Source organism: Dromiciops gliroides, chromosome X, assembly GCF_019393635.1.
Source record: "Dromiciops gliroides isolate mDroGli1 chromosome X, mDroGli1.pri, whole genome shotgun sequence".
NCBI classification, from domain to species: Eukaryota; Metazoa; Chordata; class Mammalia; order Microbiotheria; family Microbiotheriidae; genus Dromiciops; species Dromiciops gliroides.
The window spans coordinates 65,375,092-65,389,588 of NC_057867.1; the positions used below are offsets into that span (position 1 = coordinate 65,375,092).

General features: G+C 47.3%; 1 protein-coding gene across 3 annotated transcripts in view; it reads right to left on the reverse strand.

The window, feature by feature from the left end:
• LOC122733555 (wiskott-Aldrich syndrome protein family member 3-like) overlaps nt 1–14,497 on the reverse strand; it is a 116,394-nt gene that overhangs the window by 7,651 nt on the left and 94,246 nt on the right. For all 3 annotated transcript variants that reach the window (XM_043974053.1, XM_043974052.1, XM_043974054.1), the window contains 3 exons: nt 12,126–12,260; nt 5,226–5,379; nt 3,677–3,794 (listed from right to left, as the gene is read on the reverse strand). In XM_043974053.1, coding sequence (XP_043829988.1) covers nt 3,677–3,794; nt 5,226–5,379; nt 12,126–12,260 — 407 coding nt within the window. The remainder of the gene's footprint in view (nt 1–3,676; nt 3,795–5,225; nt 5,380–12,125; nt 12,261–14,497) is intronic.

The following is a 14,497-nucleotide window of genomic DNA, read 5'->3' on the forward strand; positions in this document are numbered from 1 at the left end:
GTGAGAGGAGAGAAAGTGGAAGCCCCTACGTAGGTCTGACCCAAAGCCCATTGGTGTAGGGTCTCTCCTTACTGGTGGAGATGAAGGCCCTGCCCTGTGTAAGGGGTGGGGCAAGCTGGTGAGAACCGAGGGAGCTCCTGTTTTTTCTCATCCTTGGTTTCCAGCTTGGAGAGAGAAGATGGAAGAAGTCAACTCCACTTCAAACCCCACTGAAGGAAAAGACTTTAGGAAGACATGAGTCTCCATCATGGCCTTAATCCCAGTTTGCTACATTAGAGCCTATGGGGAGTCTCCCCTTGGGTGAGATCCAAGACCCTTTCTCTTGGTTGAGCTAAAGTATCTCACTCCCAATAGGAGAGCTCCTTCACTTTGTGTTGTCTGATACACACACACACACACACACACACACACACATACACACACACGTGTGTGTGTGTGTGTGTGTGTGTGTGTATGAGAGAGAGATAAGTAGGTAGATAGATAGATAGACAAACAGATATACCTTCTCTGATTTCTGTTTTGCTATGATTTGGATAAAGGGGTTTCTTTGCTATTGCCTTACATGTAGACCTTGGAATCCCCTTCCCCACAAAATGACAGTGATCAAAACTTAGCTGTAACTCAATATCCCCATGTCTAACAATATTTAAGGGAGCAGACAGCTATGCTTCTGGCCTGCTACCCCTCTCTCTGAGGAGAGCAGAGTGGCGGCCTCTGCTCCCAACTTCCTGCTCCCCCTCCCGGCAGGAATGAAGGGATTCCCTGGAAAAAGATGGCAGGAAAAGAGGGCTAGCAATGTCTAGTCTGCCTCCCTCTTTAACTCCATCATACGTGTGGGCCTCACTATACATGTGGGGCTGCCTCTTGCACTCTATCCCTCCAGCTATCATAGATAGCTTCCTTGATAAGTTTAGCCACAAAAGGGAAGAGATAGACTGAAAAACAGATAATGGAGTTGGTCAGAGCAAATGAGGGGTTTTGGAAGGATGGGGGAGTACAGTCAGTCCAGTATAACTTCGCCATTCTTCCTATGGACTGAGCACATAACTAGGCATTGGGAATACACAGACAAAACCAGGGGTCATGATAGGCTTCTTGTAATCTGAACCTTTAGTAATGGTGATGATGATGACGGTAGCAATAATAACTGGCATTTATATAGTGCCGGGCACTGTGCTAAGTGCTTTTTACAAATGTTATCTCATTTGTTCCTCACAACAACCCTGCGAGGTAGGTGCTCTTATTACTCCCATTTTACAGTTGAGGAAACTGAGGCTAAACAAAAGTTAAGTGACTTGCCCAAGGTCACACAGCTAAGGGTGTGACTATGTCCAGATTTGAACTCAAGTCCTCTTGACACCAGGCCCAGCAGTCTCTCCTTAATGGGAACTAAGGATTCTAAGAGGCAAGGATGAGCAAGTTTTGCATTTCAGGCAGGACAGTCTGTACAAGGCAGGAAGATGAGAGGTTGAGTCCAAGGAACAGCTATCAGGCCACTTTGGCTGGACGTGCAATGAATACAGGAGAGTAATGTCAAATAAGCCTTGAAAGTGGTTGGACCTAGAGTGTGAAGGGCTTGAAATGAATGGATAAAAAAGAATTTAGTAATCGCTTACTCTATTCCAGGGAATGTACTCAGTGCTATGAATACAAACACAAGGGTTTAACTACAGCTCTTAACTACAAGGAGCAGACATTCGAATGGGGAAGACAAAACATGGAAGAAGTGGTAGCCAAGGAAGGGAGTTTTGCTCTAAGTCGACAAGGATGGTGAAGTCAGCAGCCAATTAAGAAGGTACCCTTTCCACAAGCTATCGTGGTAGTGACTTGATGAATTCGAGAAGCAGGCAATAGTTTCCTTAGACAGAGTTGCTGTATGCATTGTCTTGTTTTATCTGTTGTTCATACTACATAGAGATACATACTGATTGCACTACTCTTCTTGAGGAGGCTGACAGTGGGAGACTGAGAAGGTGGGTGGTGTTAGGGTTTGGAGCAGATCACAAGACAGTCTGGATGGATGACTGGATGTGATGTGATTGAAGAATGGGCCAGTCTGGAGCGAGTAGGAGATGCCAGGCTTAGCACTTTATATCTTATCCTGGAGGCAATAGGGAACAACTGAAAATTTTTGACCCTGGACTTTGTGCTTTAGGAAGATTATTTTGACAGGTGTACGGAAGAAGGATGGGAGAAGGGAGAGACTAGAGGCAAGGATACCATTACAATGCGCCGGGAAAGTGATGAGAAATCCATGTGGGTGGAAAGAAGGGGGCAGATAGAAAGGATGGTGTGGAGGCAGAACATGAATTAGTGGTTGTACCTTTATGGAAAGGAGGAAGTGTGGGAGAAGAGAAGGTTTCAAGGGGAAGACAATGAGTTTTGTTTTTGCCATTTTGATTTTGAGATGCCAGTGGGACATGGAGATAGAGATGTCTTGCTGGCAGTTGGTGAGGAGGGGAACGGAGTTCAGAAGACAGATCAGGGTTAATCATCACTGACATTAAAGAAAGGCTTACAAAATGCTTTGGATTTTGGAGTTACCATGGAGAGACAATACATGATCCCAAGGAAGCTGACGAAATCACATGGGTAGACAGTATATATAGAGAAAAGCACACCCACGGCTGGGGGCGGAAGACAGCGCCAGCAAAAGAGACTGACTAAACTAATTCACAAAGAGAATTCATTGAAATGGAATGAAAATGTCAGCTCCTTGGAATGGCTCACGTTGTGTTATTAGTCATTTACCCTTCAAATACTTGAAAACAGCTATCGTGTCTTCTCTTCCTCCATTCCTTCACGTGGTGGGCTCTCAAAGCCCTTCCCCATCCTGGTTGTCTTCTGGCTTATCAAGGTCCTTAAAATGTGGCCTCAAGAACCCAACACACTACTTTCTACATAGACTTATCAGGGCAGAGGACAACAGGGCCCTTCCCTTCCTTACTCCAGCCTAGGATTGACAGAAAAGCCAAGAGGATCCTGGGGATCCAAGGAGGGTCAAGAGGGGTTGGGAGAGGCAGACAGAAGAGACGAAGGCTGATGTCACTGAAGACAGTCTGCAGTCTTCCAATATTGGGGTAGATTCTGAGGAAAAGGTGCTTCCTGAGGACTGAAGGCCACTCTACACAGAAGTGTTGCAACAACCTGCATAAGCCAACCTCACCTGCAACGGATGCCCCGACCTGCAATATCCCCAAGGGGCCCAGAGTTTAGATCTGAACCAGAATCTCTCAGCAACTTTCCCACATAGTTCTTGGTTCTCTGGGACCAAGCCAAAAAGGGCTAATCCCTCTTCCACAGGATGGCTCTTCAATGCTCGAAGACTGCTATCATGGGCCCCCACAAAGCCTTTTCTTTTCCAAACTAAATACTGACTCTCCCACAGCATGGTTTTCAGTCCCTTCATCCTGGTCTTGCTTTTCTGTCAAAGCCACAACTTGTCCAGATTCTTCACACACACACCCACACACACACACCCATCTAGTGTACCTTCCTCATTTTACAAATGAGGACACTGTGGCTCAGAAAAAAATAAGTGACTTATCCAAGATCACACAGCAAGGGCCCAAGCCAGGAGAGTTTCTGCCTCTTTCCATGGCACTATGTTGAGCTGACCATGAGCCATGGAGAGCTCCTCTCATGCCTAATTCTCTTGCCAGCCCCACCCATGTACCTTCTGCCTTCGTTTCTCCTTCCTCTTATCCTCAGTGGCCTGAAGCATTTTCTCTTTCCACAAGTTGAAGAAATATGATGGGTCAGTATAGAATTTAAGGCCATCTTTCTTGTCATCTCTGAAATGGACCCAAAAGGGTATGTTAGTGAGCTCATCAATAGTCGACATCTACTCTGACCCCCGTATTTTACAGAAGAGCAAAATGAGGCCTAGAAAGGGTAAGAGACTTGCTTAAGGTCACACAGTCAGCTGTGATTCGAATCCAGATCTGAAAGCCCTGAGGCCAATTAAACATGAACTTTCCATAGTTCAGGGATATTTCCTGAGAACAGGAAATGCCCTCTCTTGTTAGAATGACCAGATGTGAGGTCTAGAAGGCCCAGGAAATATTTAACACTATGTCTCCCAACTGCCAGGCAGTAGATGAAACCACTGTTTCAACCAAACAGACACTTCCCAACAAAACCCCAAATGACCTGCCCTACAAAGCACATTCCTGAAAAATGTGTAGTGCTTGTTATCAGCAGGGAAGGCTGTCGCAGCTGTGTGCTTCTGGTACCATGCCTGGCCCCGGGCCTGTTGTGTCTCACATGGTCCAAGAAGGCCCAATTTACATTGGGGTTGGCTGCCTGCCTCCAAGGAACTGTGCCAAGGACCTGGTGAATCTTATGCACGCAGATGGGCCCCAAGTGAAGAAATGACCCTTCCTTGAAGAAGAAACTGATCAGGGATAGGACTGTGTATTGAGCTTATTGAGGTGGTGGTGTAGGAGAGAAACACTTATTTTGGAGTCAGGAAATCTGAGCTGATACCTCATTTTCCCACCTACTAGCTGTGTGACCTAAGGCAAGTCATTTGCTTCTCTGGGTCTCAGTTTTTTCATCTGTAAAATGGGGATCATAATCCAGAGTTGATGTGAGGATGTATTTGGTGCCTACTGTGTGCAGAGGCAGTGAGGGAGATAAGAAGCTCAGGAAGACTGGGTCATAATCTAAACCCTGTAATCACAGAAATCCTAAATCACTGCCAGCTCTTCTTCATTATCACCAACCATGACTGATACCTGATGAGGATTCTGTGTGTGTGTGTGTGTGTGTGTGTGTGTGTGTGTAGGGGGAGTCTTACTATTCATCCTTACATGCCCCCAGCTCTGAGCCAAGAAGTGAGCAGGGCAGGCCTATAGCACATGAAGGGACTAGGCGATGAAGTCTGGGCAGGCAGAGGTCACTGCCCAGGGGAAGTGACAGCTCCCCATGGAGCCAAGGCCAGTGAGCACTTTCCTCCCACTGGCTCCGTGTGGCAGGAAGGGTATGGTTTTGTCCACTGTCAGATGAAGAAACAGAAGCTAGGAGAGATGCAGTGAGTTGCCCCAGGTTACACAGCTAGGAAAGGGCTCAGCCAGGGCTCAGTCAGATGCTCCAACTCTAAGGCCGGTACTCCTGACCATCCCCAAAGCCCCAGCTGATAGAACAGGATCCTGACTCGGGCTCCACTTGCTCTTGCTCTCTAGACCTATCCTGGTCATCAGGGGCCCTGCCCTCCCTCCTACCTGTAGGCCGTGAGGATGTTGAGTGGCGGGGGCTTGTCACACCGCTGGTACATCTCCATCACGGGGTTGGGGATGGAGTTACGTGATACCACCTGCTGATTCTGGATTGTGGAGCTCCGGAAAGCCTTCCTCATGTTGATGTCCTGCAGGGACACTGCGGAGCCGAGGAGCACAGGATTTAGAGTGGCAAGGGACCTCTGAGATCATCTAGTCAAGGGGTTCATAACCTGGGGTCCCCAGAGCCCTTGGGGGGGTCTGTGGATAGATTTCAAGGGGTTCATAACCTGGGGTCCCCAGAGCCCTTGGGGGGGGTCTGTGAATAGATTTCAAGGGGTTCATAACCTGGGGTCCCCAGAGCCCTTCAGGGGGGGTCTGTGGATAGATTTCAAGGGGTTCAAGAAACTGGATCAGGAAAAGTATACAACTTTATTTTCACCAACCTCCAGCTGAAATTGAGCATTTCATTCAGTTATTTAGAAACATGATTGTAAGAAGGCGGGTCCAGACACACTAAAGGTAAAGAAGCCTGCATTTGCCAGAAGAGGAGACTACACCCCAGAGTGGTGACATGGCCCCTGCTACCTGACGGCCTCCCACCTGGTGCTGCCCAGTCTTCACACGTCACATACATAGCTCAGGATTGTAGTCATGTGCCTCTGGGGCTTGCCTGCTTAGATCCTGGCTGGAGATCCCCAAATGGCCCACAAGGCATCACTTTATGGATGAGTTGGAAGAGCATCCAGATGGTTCCTTTGCCTCCGACCTTACTGTTTCCAAAGCTTGTCATTCTTAGCTGCTTTGAGCAGCAGGAATCCCATTAGGCAGGCAGCGAGGCACTACTGACTCTGGTACTAGACAGTGAGGAGACCTGGCTTCAAAATCCCAGCTGTGTTACCTTGGGTGAGTCACCTGTCTAGGCTTCAATTTCTTCCTCTGTAAAATTTTTTGGGGGGAATGCATTGGTAACCCCTAAGGTCTCTTCTAGTTCACAAACTATTATCTATGATCCAGCTCCAGCCCCTCCTTGCAGCTACTGCCTCTTGGCTTTTTCACTGCACACCCAATCCCCTTCCTAGGAGTCATTTGACAATCAACCAGGTACACTGAGAATCTCTACAATTACAGCAATGGAAAACTCCTCTGGCACTCACTGTCTATGCCAATATCTGTCCTACTGAGCCTTAAGGAGAGAGGGGAATTTCTTTGGCAAGTCAGTGTGAGAGCGGGTACCAGAAGCCACTTATCACTTTAGTGCCTGAAGTAACCTATCCAATAACCCTCTGAGGCTCTGTCATGGGCTCAGTTTCCCTTTAGCTGCAGGTCTCCATGGACATCTCCAAATGAGGCTGATTTATCTTACACTAAAAAGGGAGCTATGTGGTATAGGGAGTCCCATGACAGCCTTGAGCCTTGGCTCTGCCGCCAACTTTGACTTAGGGCAAGTCACCGCTCCCCACCCTGGGCATGTTTCCTGATCTGTAAAATGAGAGGGTTGGACAACATGACCTTTAGGGTCATCTAGTTTTTAGGCCCTTTCTAGCACAGACATTCTACAACTTGTAGCAAATGAGCTAATGTCTATCAGCATGGCTCAAAGGCCAGGCAAAATGGAGGTGGGGCTTTAAGTGCATCTAAAGACTCAGGGTACTTCCCACTCTTGGTGACAAGATCTATTTCTCTGGGCCTTTCTTTCCAAAGAACCTCCCAAGTTCTATTATAAAGTGCCTGCCCAGCAGCTAGGTGGCACAGTGGATAAAGCACCGGCCCTGGATTCAGGAGGACCTGAGTTCAAATCCGGCCTTAGACACTTGACACTTACAAGTTGTGTGACCCTGGGCAAGTCACTTAACCCTCACTGCCCCGCAAAAAACCCAAACAAACAAAAAAATAAAGTGCATGCCCAGACCACAGATGGAGGTCAAATCCTATTCCTTACCTACACAATTACATTCATATGCCCCAAATAGAATAGTTCTTGCCCTCAAAGAGTTTACATTCTATTAGGGGAATAACAACATGTATATTCAAGACAAAGTCATTTTGGAGTGTGGAGGGAGAGTTGTTGCTGTTCACCTTTCCTTTTCTAAGAGGGCCGATGACATCACAATATTGGGGCCAGGGTACAGTGTGTCCAGCTGTAGCTGATCAGTCCAATATGAGTTCAGAAGGTTCTACCACAGGTTGGGCAAAGCAGTTTGTTAAAACACCTGCAATGGAGATGTCTCTGGATCTGCACAACTCACATTTTCCTTTGTGCTACTGAGATCGTTTTCCTTGTAGGACACAGCACCTTCTTTGATGTGGGTCCCGTGCAGCTCTTCAGAGAGACTTTGAGAGTGTCCTTGTATCCTTGTATCTCTTCTTCTTACCTCCATGTGGGTACTTGCCTTGTGTGAGTTCTCTGCAAAATAGTCTTAGGCAAGTGTACGTTTCGCATTCCAACCACATGGCCAGCCCATCGGAGTTGTGCCCTCTGCAGTAGAGTTTGACTGCTTGACAGTTCAAGCTCGAGAAAGGACCTCAGTGTCTGGTACCTTATCATTCTAGGTGCAGTTGACACATACATTGCCTGAGCTAGCTCAGTGTTTGGGAGGCTCCAAAGGAAAGGCTGCGAGAGAAAAGGTATTAGGCTGGGGGCAGCTAGGTGGCGCAGTGGATAAAGCACTGGCCCTGGACACTTGACACTTACTAGCTGTGTGACCCTGGGCAAGTCACTTAACCCTCATTGCCCCATGCAAAAAACAAACAAACAAGAAAAGGTATTAGGCTGCCTACCAAACTGAACATCTACAGAGCCATTGTGCCAACCTCATTGTATGCTGGCAAAACCTGGACAGTCTACCAGCACCACGCCAGGAGATTAAACCACTTCCACTTCAATTGTCTTAGGAATATTCTGAAGATCACCTGGCATGGTAAGGAGGGAGGGGACTAACAGCTGGAGAGATTGGCAAAGGCTTTGTGAAGGAGATGGCCCAAGCTGTGACTTGGAGGGAGCAAGGAATCCCAAAAGGTGAAAGTGAGGAAAGGGAACATTTCAGAAACATGGGACAACCTGGGCCAAATCCCAGGGGTGGGAGATGGGGAACAACAGCAAGCAAGCTGGCTTTAGGGTGACTGGAAAGACAGGTTAGTGCCAGATTGTCAATGGCTTGAGATGCCAGGGAGAAGAGTTTGGATTTTCTCCTCAGGACATTTGCTGAGCATGTGAGTGACAAAGTCAACCTCATACAGCTGGAATCTCAAGTTGGCAGCCACATGGGAGAGGAATTGGTGAGGAGAGATGTCTACAGGATATACAGGGGGAGATATCAAGCAGACAGCCAGAGATGCAGGGAGGGAGGCCAGGAGGGAGATGGAGGCTGGCTACGTACACCTGGCAGTCACCTGCATGGAGAGCACTGAGGAAGAAGCAGCACCCCACGGTGCCAAAGCTGCAGAAGGAACAAGAAGGAGGAGGCCTGAGAAAAGGCTGATGGCAAGAGGAGAGAGCAGCTTCATTTGAGCAGCGAGTATGGAAGTTGGATTTCGAGAAAGAGAACTAATAAAAACAGCTTTTTTTCCCTAAGAGTTTGGTTATGAAAGGGAAGAGACATCTCGAACAATGACTTGAGGGAAAGCTTGGTAAGTAAGGCAGAGAGCCAAGCAGATTTATAGGCAGTAGGGAAGGAGCCAGGAGAGACAGGGAGAAGCTGAAGGTTTGGGGGTGGGGTTAGTGGAGGGCCAGCTCCTGCAGATGCTGACTCCCAAATATGCAAAAGTAGCTCACATTTCTATAAGAGTTTAAAGCCTACAAAGCTATTTATTTACAACAGGAAGGCAGTAAATACACCATTATCACCCTTTTACAGATGAGGAAACTGAGAAACAGAGATGTAAAATACCTTGCCCCAGGTTCCACAGCTGGGAAACATCAGCACCAGGAGAGCTAATTACAATGCATAGTTCTGCAGTGCAAAGGGTTAAGAGATGGAGGTTTGGGTACTGCTTGGGCCACTTCCTACCTGAGTGACCTTGGGGAAGTCATACTCCCTGCTTTCTTCTTGTGCAAACTGAGATGACGTTGGAGGCCCCTGCTCACTTTCTCTCATGTTCACAAGCGTCTTGGCCTTAGCCTTCATCCTCAGTAGTTATAGGGCTTCTCCTGGAGCACTAGGTTTACAGACCCATAAGCTCTACTTTTAAAGCTATACTTATTTCTAGAAAGGCATTCTTTTAGTTTATCGCCCCCTCCCCAAGCTATTTGCTCTGGCAATGGCCACTAGATGGCAAACTTGAAGTAACTGAGTAGCTGCTATTCACCAGTGATCTCAACCATGAAGAACCAACCTCCGAGTCATTGTCGAAACTCCCTGGGCCACCACATAATGTGCACATTCCTGCCCATCACCAGCTCAGAGAAGTCCAGCGTTTGCCTCTGGCACATACCCTTGGAGTTCCGGCCCTGGCCCAGCTATCCCACGGGAATGAGAAGCCTAAGGCCTGGATGTTGCTTCCCAGCATCTTCTAAGTAACTAAGCCAAGTGGGCTCCATTGTTAAAGCAACGAGGTCTTCGTCATGGGGAGGAATCAGCAGGCAGACAAAGAAGCCACAAGCTGGGCAAACATATACCCACGGGCCCATCCCTAGGTACTGAGAAGCTATTTATAAGCCTGTGTCTATGCAATAATAATAGCTAGCATTTATATAGCACTTTGAGGTTTCCAGAGGTGTTGGACATGTCGCCCATAGGCCCTCCCAAGTGCTGCCAAGAGCAAATTCAGATGTAATTGGGAAAGAAGGAACAAAAATTACAATAGAACATAAAGTTAATAGGTGGTTTTCTAAGTTAATATATACCTGTGGGATTACTTATGTGCAGTGACTTTGACATCACTGCTTTTCAAATATCTCATTTTCTTTTATTTGCAACAACCTGGCAGGTGGGTGCTATAACTACCCCCATTTTATAGATGTGGAAACTGGGGCAGACAAAAGTTGAGTGACTGAACCAGGGTCACAAGGTAGGAAGTATCTGAGGCTGGATTTGAACTCAGGTCTTCCTAACTCTAGGCCCAGTACTCTATCCACTGTGTCACCTGGAATTGTGATAGGATATACATATGTATGTTTACATGTCTACGAGTCTGTATACACATGTGGAAGTATGTGTGGGAGTGAGCACATGCACTAAAGTACATTGGGAATGAGTGGACATGAACGATATGTGTTTATATGAGAGTACATGTGTATTTCTGTGCAAGGCCTTCCCCAAGGGTTTGTTGTTGGGGTTTTTTACTAGGGGAAGGGGGAAGCCCTGCCCAAGTTTATGCAGGTGATTTAGGAAGTGCTCTATAACAGCAGAGTGATGTATCCAATGAGAACTACTCTGCAAAGAAAAGACTCCCAGATTCTGAGCAAGGCCCTCTGAGGAGCATGGACAGAATGAGGCCAATGTGCTGCTCTCTTATCACCAATCCCTGGACTTCAAGCTGGGGGGGTGGGGATCGCCAAAGTCCCTGCCCCAGCCTCCTCACTGTGCAGAGGAGGAGGCTGGTGGAGGGCCAGGCAGCACTTAAATCTACAGACTTGTGATCAGGGAAGTTTCCAATGGTAAAAGGGGGTCGTTAGAATAATATGATATATATGTGTGTGTTTATGTGCGTGTGTGTGTGTGTGTGTGTATATATATGATACATATTATAAAGGGGGTCATTATAATAAGTTATAGAGATGTAAAAAAAGAAGAGAGAAAAGAATAGAAAAGGAAAGAAAAAAACAGAAGAATTCCAGTTTAAATTTTCTACCCATTATTATTTAAGTAACCCGAAGCAGGCCATTTTATCTCAAGGGACCTCAGTTTCCACATGTGTGAAGTGAAGGGGGAATAGAGGTTGGACTGTATAATCTCTGAGGTCTCTTTCCAACTCGAAAATTCTATACTTACATTTCAATACTTCCATGGCTCCAGAGTCTAGCTGTAACTAGCACTCAGTAGGTACTTCATAAATGCTGGCTGATCCACTGCGATAAGTGGCTCTTGTCGGTGGTACCAACAGACTGCAAGCCAACCCTGCCTTCTTTATGCCCCGTCCTTACTCACAGCCATGCCTATCCAGAAACCCTCCTTGCCAAAATGTTGTGTGTCCGCCTCTTCTTCTTTGAATATTTGGTGCCTACCAGCCAAGCACGTGGGCCAAACCATCTGTCGGTCCACGTTCTCATGACCTGACTGCTCCCACACCTTTCCTGGCCATCCGTGTCTTCTACACCCCAGCAGACCACAGTTTTATAGTCCCACAATTTAATTAATTAGGGGCTATTGACCCCTAGGTTGTGTGTGTTATTGTTAATGATTTCAAGGGGTCTGTATGTATAGAAAGAATTGTCATTTTGCAGACTAATGTGTTTTCCATATTTGTGTTAATGTTTTTCAAATGTACAGATCCTGTTGGGATGAATAAAAATGCAAATTTGTTTTTAAAAAAAGGAGAAAGGATAGAGAACTCCTCTCAGGACCATGATGGCAGAGTGTTGTCAGAGCACTTGTATCATCTGTCTTTGCTTAATCATTTTGCATTGAAACAGAGGAGAATTCAAACTCGGGATGGCAATGGGGTATAGCCAAAAGCAACTGCGAGAAACAAAAAAGGCTTCAGGAAAACTTATTTGAAAAATATACAACTGGGCCAGCTTTGAAGGAGCAGACAAACCACAGAGACACAAAGCAATATCCCAATGCCCACCTTGGAGCCCCGGTGCCGGGAGTGGGGGCTGGTATAAGACCTTAAGAAATACCAGGCCTAAGGTATCAATACCCCTGAGAAAGCTGGACATAGTCTAGGCAAGAAGGAGGAAAAGCAGCTTTGCCCTGTTCCAGGAAAATGTGATGCTCCATTAGTGCACCCTGCCCTACCCACCTTCCTCCACGGTGGAGTCCAACTGTGTGACCTTTATCACCAAGAGGTCCACCCTTTCCTGGAGCGAGTTCATTCGCATGTAGAAACTGTTGGCTTCATTGAACAGCTCTCCAAAGATGTCCTCTGCATGTCTGCCTGGAATTGGAGGGACAGAGAAAGAGAAAGTCTTGAGGGGGTTCCCCACAACATTTGCCCATTGGCCTTAGCCAACCCCTGCCCAGTGTGCTGACTGATGGACTCTTTGAGCTGAGGGCATCTCCCAGGTCACCTGATCACACTCATACTCCAACAAGAATCCTCCTTCAGCTTCTGTTCAGAGGCCTCCCAACATATCTTAGGTCCTTCCATTCTGCTTTTCAGAGAGCACACCAGGCTGAAATTTGCCTCTCTACGAGCTCCCCAACCCTAGCTCCATGCTTCCAAGTCTGCACTCTGGGATCAAACAAAATAAGTCCAGTCCCTCCTCCACAAGACAGTCAAAAATGACCATCTTGTACTCTTTTTTTTTTTGTAGAGGCTTCTCTCTCTCTTTTTTTATTTTTTAGTGAGGCAATTGGGGTTAAGTGACTTGCCCAGGGTCACACAGCTAGTAAGTGTTAAGTGTCTGAGGTCGGATTTGAACTCAGGTACTCCTGACTCCAGGGCCGGTGCTCTATCCACCGCGCCACCTAGCTGCCCCTGTCTTGTACTCTTACAAAATGTTCACTGGAGGATTCCCCCAAGCATTTCTCCTGTAACATAATTATGGGTCACTTCTGCATGTGGCATAGACCAAAGCCAGGTGAACAATGGTAGGCCTGGGAAGACAGGGGCCTGGCCTACCAGGTGCATTTCTTATTTTCAACAATGAGGCAGCACAATAAAGCACAAAGATCATGCCCCTCATTTTACAGAAGCTCAGAGGGGGCACTGCACAGCTCGTGGGGTTGCAGGCCAGATGAGTTGATTCTAATGCTCTGTTCCTCCTGCTGCACCACGGTGCGTCTCTGCTGTAAGGGTGGGGACGATCTTCTCAATCTCAATCTCACTGAGACCATGGTGCCTCTTCCAGACAGCCAGGGTGGCTGGAGAAGCCAGTGGCGCTTTGCTATGCCACAGGAATGCCCCCTGAAGGCCAGAGCAGAGAGTGCAGTCCCAACTTTGCTGATCAGTGTGTATGGTGCTGCCTGCTACAGAGAGGCTGATTTCAATTGAATGTAAGGAAAGCCTTCCTAACAATGTCCAAAAACAGAATGGGCTACTTCTAGAGATAATGAGCTCCCCATCACTGGAGGTCTGCAAATAGCAACTAAAAGTTGCAGAGGAGATTCCTGTTTAGCTAGGAGCTGGATTCTCTGACTTCTGAGCTCCTTTCTAACACTCAGATTCTGTGATTATGGGCGAGCTTCTGGGAGCTAGTGAGATTCTGAGTGGTCGCACTGCCCTACTGACTGGCTCCACTTTTGTGCTTCCTCCACCTGCCCAGGGGCAGGCAGTACCATCCACACCCTGACAGCCTTCATGGCATTCAGAGTTCATCTCTTCCTCTTCCTCAAAGTCCCAACAAGTACAGCCTTCCAGGCATGAACAAATCACAAATCATAGGGTGAGTTCTTTCACACAAAACTAGCACTCCCGCTGATGCCTAAAATTTTATCCTTAGACAGTCATTCCTTTGAGTTAAAAATGGCCCTCTAGTTGCTCTGTCCTCTTTTAAAAATGTCAATAGAGGGGAAAAGTGGGACATGCCAAGTCTCTGACAGCTCGGTGTTGTTAGGTCTCCTATATGCTTTTGTCCCTTACACCAGAGGCTGTTGGCCGAGTAAGAGACCTGAAAGGTGACAGGAAGGACTTGGGAAGGAGACCGGCCCATAGGACAGGGCTACATCACTCTGCCACAAAGCAATTTTGCAGCAAGGTGAAGACTCCGGGGTCCCCCAATCGAGGTACATCATCACACTTTGCCATTGCTATTTCCCGGATCTCAGCCACAGCTACTCAGGCTGGGGCCCCCTTGGGGACTGGAGGCAGTCCCTGTGTGAAGATGCTCTTCCTGCTGGGAACAGTTGTTTCCTGTAGCCTCACCCCTCCTGCCTGCTAAGGCTGGGCCTTTGAAGTGGTGGTAGAGAGAGATAGCTGTGATATAGAGGAAAGAACATAGGCCTGACAATCAGGAGACCTTGTTTCACTACCAAGCAACTTGTTTACTGACCTTGGGCAAATCAGTGACTATCTCTGAGCCTCAATTTCCTTATCTATAAAATGAAGAGTTAAGCTGAGCCCCCAAGCCCTCCCAATACCCAGGTGCCATGTTCTAAGATCCCTCTTAGCACTAAAAGTCTGTGTCCTGAGGTCCTTCTATGTTGTACCAATGCCACATCCGGTGGTTTCCC